The sequence below is a fragment of the Triturus cristatus genome, chromosome 7, assembly GCF_964204655.1.
Source record: "Triturus cristatus chromosome 7, aTriCri1.1, whole genome shotgun sequence".
In the NCBI taxonomy this organism is placed as follows: Eukaryota; Metazoa; Chordata; class Amphibia; order Caudata; family Salamandridae; genus Triturus; species Triturus cristatus.
In genome coordinates, this window is record NC_140590.1 from 1,260,134,527 (window position 1) to 1,260,151,161 (window position 16,635).

The 16,635-nt window shown below is 42.3% G+C and overlaps 1 protein-coding gene across 1 annotated transcript in view; it reads right to left on the bottom strand.

The window, feature by feature from the left end:
• Positions 1-655: 655 nt before the first annotated feature.
• LOC146811774 (gap junction beta-2 protein-like) overlaps positions 656-16,635 on the bottom strand; it is a 59,237-nt gene continuing 43,257 nt past the window's right edge. The window contains exons 2-3 of the mRNA XM_085618760.1: positions 7,646-7,728; positions 656-4,300 (exon numbers count right to left, since the gene is read on the bottom strand). Coding sequence (XP_085474886.1) covers positions 3,561-4,292 — 732 coding nt within the window. The 5' untranslated portion in view covers positions 4,293-4,300; positions 7,646-7,728 and the 3' untranslated portion in view covers positions 656-3,560. The remainder of the gene's footprint in view (positions 4,301-7,645; positions 7,729-16,635) is intronic.

The following is a 16,635-nucleotide window of genomic DNA, read 5'->3' on the forward strand; positions in this document are numbered from 1 at the left end:
TTCACTCACAATATTTAGGACTCTATATTTCTGTAAGTCGACATTGAAAACTTAATATTTTGTGTGCACACCCTGAATAAGATACCCCATGGATTTATGTCTCGCAAGAAGCTGAAAAAATCCAACTTAAATAATGTTTATGTTAATTGCCCTATGACGTTGTGGTCCCTTGCCATCCTAGTGTTGAGAAACTTTAAGGCTGGTTTGAACGCATTAGAAAATAGCTTTAACATGTCATATAACATATAATAAAGAATATATTAATTAATTGAGCCTTAAAAAACATACATGATTTTTGACTATATTAAAATTAAGATTAATGGGAGGGGAGTGGGGAGCCAAGTGGCCTTTGTTTGGAAAGGCTTGTGTTTTGCGCATACATACTCACTTAATCACAATCTGACGATGTATCAGACTTGCCCGACTAAAATATAGTACCCTTAGGAGCGCAGCCCAGACAGTACCTCTGAGACATAACTAAAGCCAGTGGTCTTGATGGATGTTGCACAATGCGTTCACTGGGTCTAGGTTGGAGCCATGAGAGCTGTGGGAGAAGTGCGGATAGAGTTTTTGACTCTATGCTAAACTATGTAATAGGTCATAAAATGCTAAGATACAGAAAAGTTTTAAACTTTTTTTAATTGTTTTTCAAATTTGATTGAGTTAGGTTCCGAACGAAGGCAAAAAGGAAGTGTGATCCATAACCTGGCAGCGGCCACTGAGAAGGCTTTGTCACCCATCTTAGCTGTTTTGGTTCTCGGAGTGTTGACCAGATATTGTTGACGGGATCACAAATTTCGGAATGGAGCATTCAATTTAAATTTAAGGGACAAATTTCGGGCCAGGCCAAATATAGGGTGCAATGGACTAGAACTGCAACTTTACAAATAATTTTGTCATTAATTGGTAGCCAGTGTAGCTGGGGGAAAAGTGGCGACATATGGGCTCCCTTGTTTCTTTTGACATCAGCTGTGCTGCAGAATTTTGAACAACTTGTAGTTGTGCCAGAGTTTTCGATGAAGATAAATAGATGGCATTACCAGAATCCAGCTTCGATTGTAACATTGCAGTTATAAATGGAGAATTGAGACTGTCCTCTAGGAAATAAAGCAGACCTTCTAAAAATGTTAGTTCTCAAAAACAAGTTTTGACAATATTTGCCACTTGACTTTTCACTGAAAGATCTGAATCGATGATGATCCCTAAATTTCTTAGAGGGCGCAGAGCTTCATTTGTTACTTCCGGTTTAACCGCCTTCTAGCAAGACTAGAGAGACCACTCCGGACCAGCCTTGACGAGATGACCCTTTTAGACTTCAGTGGTCAAGCTCTGTTTTTCACTAAACACATGAACACAGTTAAAATCTAGTGTCCCAGGAGGTCTACCCAGGCATGTGCTTTGCAGGAAGTCAGTCCAGCATTTAAAAACACTTGAAAGGTGGCACGAGAGAGTCTCCTGGAAGACCCCCTATTAGAAGCCTGTGCACCTTATATAGAAGAGGTTTGGCACCATGCTCTATGGAGCCCTACAAATTGCATTGGTAATCTGCATGCATAACAAAGCATAACATAGCATAACAATCTAGCATATCAAAATATAGCACAATTTAACAAAGGATAACATAACCTACATACTGATATGCACCAGAATGAAGAAAACAAAATAGCGTTATAGGGGACTTTCATCCAACGTCCGCCTACCAAATGACTACATGTAACAAGGGTTGCTTACTTTGACCTTTTCAGATTTGTTACAGCACTTTGCATGCTGCTACGTGCAGCTCGACTTTTTTCCTAGCATACCCCAGCACAGGAAGCATTGCTGGATACAAATCCAGAATGGACTGATAATACACAAACCTTATAATATGGATCCTGTTGCCAGCTATACAGATTCATAGTCTGTAATTCTTACATTACTCTGCATCGTGACTTAGTCGTAGATATAGGAGCAGTAATTACTGGTCATATATTGTTGCTTGAAACCAATGTGGATTGCTTATAACCTACAATGTACAGAATTTGCCCAATTATCTTGCACGAGTAGGCTTGTTGTTTGCATCTTTATTAGCTGGTATTTATTAACATGTTGCAGTGTGAAGTTGAGTCATCTACGAAATAAATATACAATGGCCTGTAATTGTGTTCAATTGCAATGGAATGTCACTTCCTGTGATGTCATCAGGTGCAAAGGGTAAGTGATGCCACTTCACATCCTTGAAGAACTTATGAAATTGACCGTTTCTTTATTTTTTTTAATGTTCCAACATATTACCATATGTTCTGATAAGCATGCGTTTGCGTCTGAGCCCCAGTGACACTCGATGAAAACTGGATGTGTGCCCTCTGTTTTAAGATAGCGCTTAACTGATGCTTCAAGGCACTCCTAATGTCTATGAGATTCACTGGGGATCAAATATTTCCCTCAAGGGGCAGCAGAGATTATAACTCGTGTCCTGTGGTTTACGATCTGGTAACTTCCAACTAGGCCGCATCACCTTCGACATTTCCTATCCAGAAACCACCTGTGATATCTTCTCCCCTTAATCCTACTGCCCATGAAGATCGAACTGCCTCTCAGCAGATTGTAATTGTGATTATAGAGAGCTTACTACCCCCGATGAGGCGTTGAACTGCTTTTTGTTAATTTAAGATAAACAACTCCCTCCGAAAACGTGGATGTATAACTTGTATAGGATTTGTTAATTAAAATAAATGAAGGAAGATCGAGGAGTTACACCCCCAGCCAAAATGAGATAAAGGGACGGAAAATGTACATGCTATATACAGCGCATAATACTGGTCTGTAGTAGAACTCTGGTCTTGTAGAGTGACTGAGAGCGGCCCAGCCACTCGGCCACATCCTCAATGATACCTAGTAAAGCAGGACTCTGTTCAAAGCAGTCCTGCTCCGTTCGTCTCCTCGTGTAATTCCTTTTTTTCCCGTCCATCCATCCCCTCTCTCTTCTCACTCCCTGATCCTTTTCTCTCTGTTTTACTCCCCTCTTCTTTTCTTTCTTCTTCTCTTGAAACCTCCCAGTGCTAGGCAATTAACCCCAGTGTGCTGGGAAAAGTGACAGGGGCACCAGGAAGGGCTTGGGCTGAGCTCCAATTACCTCCAGCCCACCAAGGAAATGCCCGGTGGCATTAAAGGCCTGTCCGGCTCTTACTGGGCATTGCGAGCATCCTCAACTTCTCCCAAGACTCTCCTGATGCCAATGTTTCTCACTTGCACCTTTCAGTGATTCATTCAGATAAAGCCTTTCTAGTCCAAATTCTTTGCACCATTTTGAAGCTTAGGTTGCTGTGTCTGGAGCAGAAAGAACTGAGGAAGTGAGTGTGAGGCACCAGGTCAAACATGGAGGCGATATCACAAAAACACCCTTCCATCACTGTGGTGTTTGACCATTGAAGCTATGTACATTGGCCAGTCAGCGTTGGCAAACATTGCATGTGATCTGTGTGATAGGGTTAAAAGAACAATAGTCCTGGATAGTGTGCTTGTGGCTCTTTGTAGGCAAAGGCGCACTGCCCCACTTTGTGCACAGGTATCCCCATGGCTTAGATAGGGCTCCCATGCTGGTTGCGACCAAATAGCATGTAATGGCAAGTGGTGTACAATGCAAAGATGATGGAGGTGCAGATGATGGCCCCAGAGATGGTACAGAGCATAATAATGGACATATGCTTCTCCACAGCAGCGCGCACCAGGCAGTTGTAGGGACCTGGGCACAGCCCTGTACTGCAGGTGATTGGTGAGCCATCCACCTTGGGCAGGTGCCAGACGACAAGGATATAAAGGAAAGCCATCTCAAGGACCAGGCGCATGGTGATGCAGGTGAGGTAAAGGCCCAGCAACTTCTTTTGCCGATGGAAGTCGATCATCATGTCCTGCTGGGCCAGATCGTGGCCCTTGACACCGGTGAGGCCATTGGTCCCCGAAGTCACACTCAGTGCCCCTTTCTTCAGCTTGGCCTTGATGAGGTTGTAGCGGAGCTGCGAGGCGAAGAGCTCCATCAGAAGCACGGAAATGACAAACAGAATGTATGTGAAGTTCCAAAGCGAGACTATGGGCGTGTCAAAGTGATCATTGAAGCAGGCCTTGCGGCAGAACTCACTGGCGTTGACATCACATTGGAAGTCAATATCACTTTTGCTCCAGGGCATCTCAGCGATGTAGAGGGCGATCAGGCGGACAGCCATGAAGCCGAACCACAGAGTCCGTCCATGGTAGTCGGTGGTTGCCTCGATGGCCCCGCGCAAAATGGGGATGAGGCCTGTGACCATGGCCATCTTGGAGGCTGTGAGGATGAGAAATCAAATTCAAGAGGTCAGAGAGTAAGAAAACAAAGTACATCAGTCACCCTAATGCCTCTCATCCCCGCACCTAACTAACCACCAGAGTAGTCGCCATTAGGAACACCTAACCAGCACCACATTCTCTCACCATCCACCCAACTACTCTGGCTTCCATAAGGTTGATTACGATGGCGGACGAACTGGAGTCCGTCCTCCATCGTGGTGGTGACCGGGACCTTCCGCAATACATGCGGCGGTTCTGCACACCAAATCAGGATGCGACCGCCACCATGGCAGTCGCATCTTGCATTTTAACATTGCGGCGGGTGCTGCTGACAACAGCACCCGCCGTGATGTTAAAAGTGCATGTTGTGCCTTTCAATGCACTACGTGACAGGCACCACACGGTGCCTGCCACTTAGTGCACTGAAATGTAGGGGGGTACCATGGGTACCCCAGTGCACATACACCTCCCTACAACACATTGGGGGCCCGCAAAGGGCCCCGAAAAGAACCTCCACCAGCATTTTCATGACTGTTTCGCCGTCATGGAAAGGCTGGATCAAGCCTGCATCATAATATGGTGGACGTTGCCTGCTAGGCACCGCCACGATTTTATGCATGCAGACCGCTCCGTCAGGCAATAGGTTGATTGCCTGTGGTGGTTCGGTGGCAGATGGTCTTTGCGTCTGCCACTGTCAGAGTATGGATCCGCCCGCCATCATAATCTGGCGGGTGGACAATCCACGTTTGATGGCAGATGGATCGCCACCGCACCGCTGGCGGTGGTGGTCCTTCCGGCATCATAATGACCCCCTGAGTCAGCTCCCACCCAGTCCATCCCCAGCACCCATCCACGTTAGTCATCAAAAATTAAACAAATTGTCACATCCAATCCCCATTTTCCCTTCCTTACCCTAATCTAAACAAACATCTCTTCGCGCTCCGTACTAGCTTGACCTAACCTGGGATCCTCCTGTTGACATGAATTGCCTTCCAACTAGACAGAAGGAGAACTGCACACACTATACTTGTATTGTCATTTATGATCGTATCACATGGAAAAGACAAATAGAGCAGCATCCCTTGTGGCTAGAAAACAACAGTGGCCTCTTCCCCTCTCCTCATCCTTCCCACCCACTAGGATCTCAATCTCATGCCACAGCTGGCCAGTGGGACTCACTCAGCATCGGCGTGTGCTCCCTGGACGGCCGAAGCCTTAGCCTTATTATAGAAAATATTTTCTATGTGTGACCATATATTTGGTTATTTTGAAATAAAATATTTGTACCCTTAAGTGTTGAGCACTTGGCCCTTTGATGGTGGTGGTGTTTTATTCTGGTGATATGTTTATATGCTTGTTTGCATGAGTCATGGTGTTCTAAGTTACTCAAAGGGTACTTTTTTGACTGAGGTCTATTTGGTGCCCTCCTCCTTTGTTGTTGAAGGGGCCCCTCTCATTTATTTGAGATATTTAAAATATGTGCATTGGCTTGCACAGACATGAAACTGGACCGAAGAAAATCTAATGTGCCCTCCATATCCATCCTCTTAAAATATGTCAAACAGCACAGGGTTTTAAGATGTTGCCAAAAGGCTCATAAGCAGCCCAGAATCTATGGATTTTAGATTTGAGGTCATTCTTGGCCCTTGTGCTGACAAGCTATTAGTCAGTTTTTCTCACTTTTACAGTTAAGTTAAACAGATCAATTTTCTTTTTTATACCAATCTCCCAGGCAAGTGTTGTATCTTGCACAGCCATAATAAAAAAAATTGCAAACCCCACATTCCAAGACAACTGTCCATCAATAGTTTTATCAAAACTTTATTGCCGATACCCTCTATTGAATACAGAGTTAGAAGGTGCATCTAGCAGAAATGTCAACAGAAACAACGGCACATGCACAAAGCATGATCGAGAATCCCTTTATCGGTGAAGGCTGATAACGACATGTCCTGACTCCCACACCACAAGGAAACCTTGATGGGTGTGTGATCGCTAGCTGTGATTTCTTGACTGAGGTCCTCAATGAAATTGAGGATCCCTATTTCTGGCTCTGTTTACCAGCATAAGCAAAGTAACATGTACCTTCCCCATGCAGCAAGCTTCCTGGTGCCATCAGGATCTTCTTTAGGACAATACATAAAAGCGGGAAAAAGTGGTGAGTGTTGTCCTCTAGTTTTGGGGGTAAATAAGAAGTGAAATGGCTCAGAAATCCAGAAATAGATCTAGTTTCAGACATGGCATCCTGTTCAGGTTCACTTCCTAGGATGTTTCTTCCATTGCTTAATAGGTTGAATCCACCTTGTTTTAGGTTTTAAATTGGGAGCATGGCATTCCAGCACAATCTTGTGGAGCAATCATCGTGGTCCACCCCCAGGACCAAAACCATATCTACAAAAAATAAAAATGTTTTTGTTCTACTCATGCATGTAAATAAGGTTGTCAGACCTCTGAACTCTCAGCTGTTTGGCTGGAAGTCCATGTTGGACAATCACTGGCAAAGTCAATAGTTCTGGCTTTATTGTGCCAACACATGTATGCACAGGTATTCACAAATGCTGGTCATGTGTGTATTGCATGCACAAAGGCAGTTTATCATACTAAAGCCTGTCCTACGGGCTTTTCCAATGCTGAGGGAAAACTAATTAAAATGGTTTGTTTTTAGTATAGAATGAATATTGATGATAAAGAATTGAATGTGACATTGTGATGAATCAGTGTACTTGTCAGATGTAAACTGTTCTCTCATGCATTCCAATTGAAGCACCCCCTTGAAGACAGATAATATACCACCATATATCCCATAGCATGAGGTGAGAGCAATACTTCTCTATTTGGACTCAACATCCACTCAAAGTATATATCATAGAATTGGTAACTTTCGGGCCTGTAACACAAGTAAATTTACACATGAGTAAATAAACATGTCTAAATGTACTCCTACATCTCGTAGTAAATTTACCACTTTTGGCTATTCCATTTCCAAGTGTAAATTTACTACAAAGTGTAGCCATACATGTCTCCAGCCCCTGAACCAGGGGTTGGAGCCATAGTTAATAGTGTAAACTTAGTACGAGTAACTTTTCACACATAGGGAGAGTTCTCCACCACCAGGGCAGAGATCGCCCTATGGTAAAGGATAGGGAACATTTAAAAAGTATCATAAACTGTTTTTTTAAAGTATTTTTTTTAATGTTAAATATTATTGTAAATGTACCATTTTATAGTACCACTGTACCTGATACCTAAAAACATTTTAATAAAAACTACATGAGATTTGCATCTGTCAGGAAACCCCTAGGCTATACATTAAAATGAATTGTACACATCATAAAAGACCCACCTTTTTTAAATGTCCAGTTCCCACAGCAGTAAAGACCTCACAGGAGTGATGCAGCACTCAATCAATCAGTCACTTTATTCGATCTAAAAAGAACATAGTTCATGAAAGTACAGTACAATATTAGTCATCAATTTCCAAAAGTGTGAGTGCATAGTACAAAGTTAATAACAGGGTTGCAAAAACATCAATCATGGGTCTGCCAAGCGCTCCTATTACCCTAATATAAGTTTTCTGTTAAATTAACATTTGTTCTTTAATTATTTCTTTCAATCAAAAGATTTCATGAATGATATACCTAAGCACCATTGATACAACATTAAAAAGAATAGTCATTATATGGTATATTATCTATCTTATATATAGGATTATATAATTAAAATACTAAGAACATACAAACATAATAAAAAGACATAAAAAGGGAATGTGAATGTGTCAGGCTGCCATCGCCGTAGCAAACATAGATTCCATTACTTTCTTCCAACGGTTGACATCTCCTAATCATTATTGAGAGGCAAACGTAGGACACTAGGCAATATCTTACAAAATGGGCAGGCAACATTTGCAAAAAAATATAATGGTGGGCAAATTGCCTAAATTTATGCCTACGCATGAAGGGAAGAATTCATCTTTTACGATGGGCCACATAAACTTTACAGAAAAAGATAATATGCAGGTTTGTTTGAGGTGTAAACTGGTGTGTGTGACGTGCCACACTAATGTAGATCAAAAATAAGTCAAGCAGTTGTCTCACGATGGTATCTATTGAACATCCATGTAAACGATCCCAAGTTACTCAAACCTACTTTTGCATTCAGGAGAAACAGGAACTCGAAGAGTCTGTTTGTCAGAGCGAAACCGAAGATAAAGGATCTATTTGGTCAGAAATCCATCATTGGCACACATCCAGTCAAATGCAATCACAGATGTGGCTCGTGCCAGGCCTGTGATAATGCCCTAGTGACTAGCCAAATAAACACTGGCAATAAAAATATTGATTTAAGAACCATGACTAATTGTAGGACCACCAACTCAGTATACTGTGTATTATGCCCTTGTGGACATCCCTATGTGGAAGAAACAGGGAGAGAAATCAGATTCTGCATTGGTGAACATACGTCGAAAATTCGCAATCGGAAAGCCACTGCCCCCCTTGTCCAACATTGGCTGGATGATGGCCACACTGAGAAGGAACTCAGGCGAACAATACAGGAAAAAATAGTACCACGGAGTGGCAGGGTGACACTAAGTACCGTAAGAGAAGGGACATTTTCTGGATTTGGCTGCTGGATCCACAATAAAAGGGTCTCAATGAAATGACACCATCGGAAAATGACCTATAGATATCTAGCTGTATCTGCTGTTAGGGTCATGCCAGATTCACAATTTAGTATGTCATCCATGCATGTCTAGGTTCAGGTTGCTTTTTTTCCTGAAGCCCCTGTCTCCTTCTCTCCGTGCCTCCGGTAGATACCTATATACATTACTGGGACATTTTCTTACCTGACGTCTGGCACTTCACTCATATTAGAGCCACCTCTGTCTATAGCCTGAGGGGAACTCCTATACTTTACCTGCCCTTTTTTGATATTTATACCTTCGAGAGTCCTTTATTTGGTCTAATCTTTCCTGCTGTGTGGATGGACACGTTGTCCCCTATTGCACCATCTATAGGATCTTGATATGTCTGAGTGCTCTTTGAGCACTTCCTGAATTATTCCTTTGGCTACTCTCGCCATTCTTCGTAATGTGAGATGAGTTGTGAATAACCGCTTTCTTGGACCTTCCTTACCTCCATTTCTTTCTTAAAATTGGGATTAAGGAATACTTTTTTCAGCTCTACATGCACTCTTTATTATCCGCACATTACAGAGATCTTGGCAAATAAACTAGGATACTCTCCTGGAAAAATCACTTATTATTTTATTTATGTGTTCATAATTCTCTATATCTTGAATTTATCTAGTGTCTTTGTCACGAATGAGGGTTCACTATTTGGATAACAAACCACTGTGAATCCTTTTGAAAACACTGGGTTCTGTATCAATATTTGGGGATTTTTTCTCAGGAGTGGTGTGACCATGGATATCCTTCTTTTGTGACACACCTTTATTTATATTCCTCTAAAATCTACTATGTGGTGCACTGAGCATGCTCCCTTATTTTGTATTCATTTACAATGGATCTCCCTGGCACTGGATCGAGTAATTCTGATTGAACATATATTACTATGTTTTTAGGATTATTCGAGGAAACAATATGTTGTGCCTTCGTCTCCTGTCCCCTAACCCCTCTAATGTAAACTGAAGTAAATTAACGTGCCCTGAGAAAGGTTTTGGTCTAAAATCCGCCCCTACCGAAACACGCTTCGGCACTGGACTATGGTGCAACAGGAATATTCAAACTCTCTGCGTGATCAAGCATGAAGAAATCATCTCATCGGTGTTCAAATAAACGTACATAACATTGCAACTATATTAAGTGTCAATTGTTTAGATAAAGTATATATAATGCTTAAGATTCTGCCCTATGAATTGATTAAAGGAATTTCTTCTGTACAGATCCAGCATCGCTAGAAGTGATAACTTGTTATTATTCCTGTTGTTTATATATCTAAGTTGGTCTACGTTTGACTTTTTGTCTGTCAGTTTACATGAGCAGAGTTGTGGAATGAGTGAGATTTGTGGTTGAGGTGTGAGTGACTGGTTATGAGTGTTCAGAGGTGAGAGAGAGAAAATAAAGGGGAAAAAAGAAGAAATGTAATATGTGTATTGGCATATATATTGTGGTATAATTTATTTATGAAATACTTTTGATACAACACTTAAATGAGTATTTAATAAAGTGAAATAGGACACATAGTGTTGTGTGGTGTATTATTTGAATTCTCGATCCATGCCCAATGTCTAAAACCCTTTATGTTTAAGCGAAATATTTCCGCTCTATAAAATTGAGGGCAGGTGGCAATTCTCCACACTCTTTAGGGTGGTTCTTCTGGTTTCATGACATTCTCGGGCCTCCTGCCTACATCCAGATCGGGAACCCTTTTTTTCATAAGTAACCTTATGCGCGTAGTCAAGGCTTAAACAATCCCTTATAATACTTTGAGTCAAGTTAACAGTTTCCCTTCTCCACAGTGAGTACCATAATAGGATCAGGCTATCGAACCATATCTGATATATATGGCACATCCAGCTCAGTATAACAAAATTTGAGCAGTTTATAGGAAGGGCAACAAGTGTCTTCAAAAAGCTATTCTCAGTGCTTTGAAGGGCATCTACGTCACCATTCCCCACACACCTGGCCCATATGTAGCTACAGAGATAGATTCTGCCATGTAGATCTTTTTGATTACCTCCAATGGCTTAGACTCCAGCTTTTTAATAAAGGAAAATATGGCCATAATACTTTTTTCCAGTAAGAGACTTCTGTTAGCTACCACATTTGACCAAGTGTACATTCTATAAAACAGAACCTCTAAATAGTAGAAGGTTTCTGTCACTTCAACTTTAAGTACCGCTATGTGGAAGAGTGGAAGTTTCTTTGGTCGTTGCCCTGTCACCAAGATGAAAGATTTTGTTTCATTGACTTGAAGTTCTAGTTTTTCATAAATTTCACATACTCCTCTATGAGTTTCTGCAGTGCCACGCAAGTCCGGCCTATTAACACTGCGTCATCTACATAGAGGAGTATAGGGATACAAACCAGGTTCACCATGGGGACATCTGAGGTAGAGTCTAACAAGGCTGCTTCCCCACCATTTGAATAAATTGAGAACAGGAAGGGTGCAAGAACGCATCCCTGCCTGATTCCCCTACTAATGTGAATTTGCGTTGTACATTCCCACTGGTTTCCATACCGAACACAGGCTGAGGATTGGGAGTACAGATGTGGTGTGAATAGTATTATTGCCTCATCTATACCCATCTCCTCCATAACTCTCCAGAGGTAGGAATGGGAGACGCAGTCAAAGGCTGCTGATAAATCCAAGAACGCCACATAGACCTTTCCTTTTTTGACTGCGGTATATTTAGCTATAATCATACTCCGATTTAAGCATTGATCCAATGTCCCTTTCTTAAAGCCGTACTGTGCTGGTATTAGAATATTTTTCTCTGTGGCCCAAACTTCTAATCTATTCAGAAGTAATTGACCCAATTAATTTGGCTGTACCATCCAATAAAGATATGGGTTTATAATGTTTTGGCAATGATTTTTCTCCATTTTGTAAATGGGGACTATAATTGTCTTTTTCCAGGATTCTGGCGGCCTCACCTTCACTATAGCATAGCATAAAAACATTAGTTAATAATGGTCTGAGGGACTGTTTAGTAACATAGAAAGAGGGGAATAATCTGGTATTGCGCTGCGATTCATAAGCGTTCTGGTGGGGGGGAAAAAGTCTGCTGAAGTACATTTTCTGATGGAGTGCTGTGTATAATAGAGGGAAAACGTGGTAAAGGAACTTATATAAACTAGGTAGCGATAAAATTAGAATTGAACTGATGTAATAGCCCACATGTTGTAACGCTGTGTTTTTAAACATTTGCAGTGAAATCCCTGATGAAGGGCAGATAAATTGCCCGAAATGCATTGGATTAAGGATGTTAAAATGTACTTGTCGTGTTGCAGGAAGAAAAGGCCTGTACGGGCAAACTCCAACATTTGAAAAATTGAGAATACATTGAACTGTCACACATGTGTTTGTCACCTCAGAACTACATCGTCTAAAGGATTGGATTTTGGCAATAAAGGAAAAAGTAAATAAAAAAATGAAGTAACCTTTTTTAAGGCATTCAGCTGTGCGTCCGAAAAGGAGCGCCAAAACATGATGCTCCACTCTTGTGTGAATTGTCATGGAAGTGGTTGCAGGGCAAAAACCACTATTACCTCGCTGCACGCAAAAGGATTAAAACTCGATGAAACTCTAACCTTCTGTATTAACTTGGTGTGCATTTCGCCACTCATGTATGTATTTGTTTATATTTGCCTGCCGGCCTTGTTGCACCCAGAGATGGACTTAAGAAAATTCAGAATAACCGCATGTGAGACAGCAATGATATCCGTTTTTTAAGATCAGCATGGTTTTAAAATTAACACTTACGCTTGTAAATTGTGCCTGCAGTTAACATCATGATAATAAGCATTGGTTGACTTTTGTTATGTTGACACAGAAAGTGCCAAGGGTCCTATTTCACGTGGTTTAACATCCGAGGGAGGGCGGGGTAATAGATATGTTAATTATCATTGGCAGCGTGTTTTATCGCATCAGAGAAGTATTTAGGGGGATTCTGGGAAAAGTAGTTTGTAAATAAGGTCAGTCAAATGATTGAGGATTAAGGGGGTGGAAAGTAGGTCCACGTAATATAAAGAACGAGACGTTGTGAAGAGGGGGTTTACCTACTGGCAGAAAGAAAGAAGAGAAAGCGCTGCGAAGATTTGTATATGTAAGTACGAGGAAGTTTTGACTGAGGGACTGTTTAGTAACATAGAAAGAGGGGAATAATCTGGTATTGCGCTGCGATTCATAAGCGTTCTGGTGGGCGGGAAAAAGTTTGCTGAAGTACATTTTCTGATGGAGTGCTGTGTATAATAGAGGGGAAACGTGGTATAGGAACTTATATAAACTAGGCAGCGATAAAATTAGAATGGAACTGATGTAATAGGCCACATGTTGTAACGCTGTTTTTTTTAAACATTTGCAGTGAAATCCCTGATGAAGGGCAGAAAAATTGCCCGAAATGCATTGGATTAAGGATGTTAAAATGTACTCGTCATGTTGCAGGAAGAAAAGGCCTGTACGGGCAAACTGCAACATTTGAAAAATTGAGAATACATTGAACTGTCACACATGTGATTGTCACCTCAGAACTACTTTGTCTAAAGGATTGGATTTTGGCAATCAAGGAAAAAGTAAATGAAAAAATTAAGTAACCTTTTTTAAGGCATTCAGCTGTGCGTCTGAAAAGGAGCGCCAAGACATGACGCTCCACTCTTGTTTGAATTGTCATGGAAGTGGTTGCAGGTCAAAAACCACTATTTCCGGGCTGCATGCAAAAGGATTAAAACTCGATGAAACTCTAACCTTCTGTATTAACTTGGTGTGCATTTCGTCATTCATGTATGTAGGAAGTCCAAGAACGCCACATAGACCTTTCATTTTTTGACTGCGGTATATTTAGCTATAATCATGCTCCGATTTAAGCATTGATCCAATGTCCCTTTCTTAAAGACGTACTGTGCTGGTATTAGAATATTTTCCTCTGTGGCCCACCCTTCTTATCTATTCAGAAGTAATTGACCCATTAATTTGTCTGTACCATCCAATAAAGATATGGGTTTATAATGTTTTGCAATGATTTGTCTCCATTTTGTAAATGGGGACTATAATTGTCTTTTTCAAGGATTCTGGCGGCCCCACCTTCACTATAGCATTAAAAACAGTTAATAATGGTACCCAGAGGTCGGAATTTTCAAAGAAAAAAACCTATAGGGCTCCATCAGGGCCAGGGGCCTTTGCGGTGCTACAGTGCATCAGCTCATATCTGAACTCTGCCATGTTAAATGTTATAATAGGTTTAAGGTCTAACATTACGTCATTCGGGGGGATTCCCTACCCTCGTGTGGGAGCCCAAATATTTTGGAAAAATGTGCCACCCAGGTATCTTTGTCCACATGGATGTCTAGGTTAGGGTCTGTGCTGTCTTTCAAAAATGGGGCATTGATTACGGCCCAAAAGTTGATTGAGTTAATTGTGATCGCTGGCTAATGGAGGTTTTCCCAGGCCTCCTCCTTTAGACTTTTAAGTCTAGCCTTCCAAGCATCTTCATATAAGTGTCTGGAGAGCCTAACGTGGTCCTTATCTCTTGTGTTTGACCTAAGGACTGTGTGTAGGTTAGTTAAAGTCTTAGTACAGGCTGCATCAAACCAGCGAGCTACTGAGGAGCTATGGGAAGACACTGTCTGTGTTAGGTTGCATCTTACATCACTTAAAATAGATTCAAAAGCTATCACTGCTGAGGTCTATATATGGGTCACGGCAAACCATTACCTCCTTCTGTCTGTTGGCCACAATCAAAGGGACAAATTCCTCCTTATTGATCTTGCCTCATTTAAGGACTATTCCATTCTTCCTCAGTATATGGGATTTTGGTTCTCTCTTCAGCAAAGGTTTGTGTCTTCCTTCCCATTTCAATAGGCAGGATATGGCTGCATGATCACTAAATACTGAGACGTATGTTTTGATCTTAGTAAAAAGGGCTTTTTTGGGGTGCAGGTACAACTATAAAATCAATGTGAGAGCCTTGGGAACTGGTATGAGATGTTTTCTCTCAAAGGCCTGTGTGTGTGTCAACTGGGTTAATAATTTCTAAGTTCCTTATTGTAAGGAGTCTGTTAAGGGAATTACCATATGTATCATCATAACTAGGGTACTTGTTCCTGTCTAGAAAAAATGAAAAGAGAATGGTTGGAAATAGAAAAATGTGAGGGGGATCTTCCTTATTAGGAAGTGATGCCCTCACACACCCATGTGGGTGTCATGCTTCATCATCGGGCTTTTTGCTCCTCGCGGGGCTAGCGCTGCAATGCCCCACGGGCCCCACGAGTGGTCTCTATAGAGGAGATTTTTTATAAAAAAGTTGTGATGGTGTGTGCAGGTGTATGGAGCTGACAGGTGACTGTATTTGTGATACTCTGTTGATATAATTTGGGGCGCTCAGTCGCGCCCGGAGGCTGAGATGAGGGTGGTTCATTATCCTGTGCCAATTCCTGTGTACACCCCAGTGCTATATTCCCTCCCCCTTGATTTCTGGCCCTCACATAATGAGTATGGCTAAGACTCCTTCAATATTTGTGAATCTATCAAGGACAGGTTGTAACAGTGATGCAAGGGCCTGCTCCATTCTTAAGCACAGGGCCTCATTACCGGGCAAATTGCCAAGTGTTATTCCGGTCCTTTTTTATGTGTTTGCCCTAGCCTTCATGTTTGTGGCTTTACTGGCTCTCCCTCCCCCTCTTTTATTCTTGACCGTTGGTTCCATAGGGGAGCTGCTTTCCCCTCCACGAGAAATTAAAGGGGTATTACATTGGCTTTTAACGTTGGAGCATTGGTGTAAGGGGTGGTTATCTCACGTAGGCATTGGAGCATTGTTCGCAATGTCTGTTATTTGGGGGCAGCCTCACCTCTCCTGTAGAGAGCTGATGTTCTGTGAGTTTGATCTCTTTGGATAAGATGTCCACTGCCCTGGTAAGGAAGGAGTCCAAGGTGTTGATGATCTCGCCCCTTGGTTCTCTGGCTTTGGCCTTCCGTTTACCCATTGGCTTAGATGAAATGGTCCAGATACTAGGGTCCGGAGAAACGAAGTTAGAGAAGGGGTTCATCCCGGCTTCTTCCGGGCTTTGACGGGCATGGATAGCTCACCCTTGGCCTGGGCTTTGCCTGGGCCTGTCCCAGCACGTGTCCCAATCCACGAGTCAATGATGCGTTTATGTGCACCTATGACATTTTCGCGGTGATGGGAGTAGTGGTTCCCCCAGCAGTGCGGCAGTAGTGCAGTCCAAGCAGGCACAGCTTCTCCCTTTGGTCTCAGACAAAGTGGCTGCAGCTGCCATGGGTCAGCATCGCACTTATGTGCACGTATGTTGTCATAGGGGGTGATGGGGGTTGTGGTTTCCCCCATCAGTGTTGCAGTAGTACAGTCCAAGCAGGCACAGCTTCTTCCCTTTGGTGTCAATACAAAGCGGCCGACGAGGATTGGCGTCGCAATTGTGTGCACGTATGGTGTCGTGGGGGGGTGGAGATTGTGGTTTCCTCCAGCTGTGTGGCGGTAGTGCAGTCCAAGCAGGCACAGCTCCTCCACTCTGTTGTCAGACAAAGCAACAGCAGCACTCTATCATTGACTATGGATCTCAAGGGAGTATTGTGGCACCAACAAATCCATAAGAAAAATCAAAGCAGCGATATGATTGACTGCTCAGGGAATTGTCCTTAG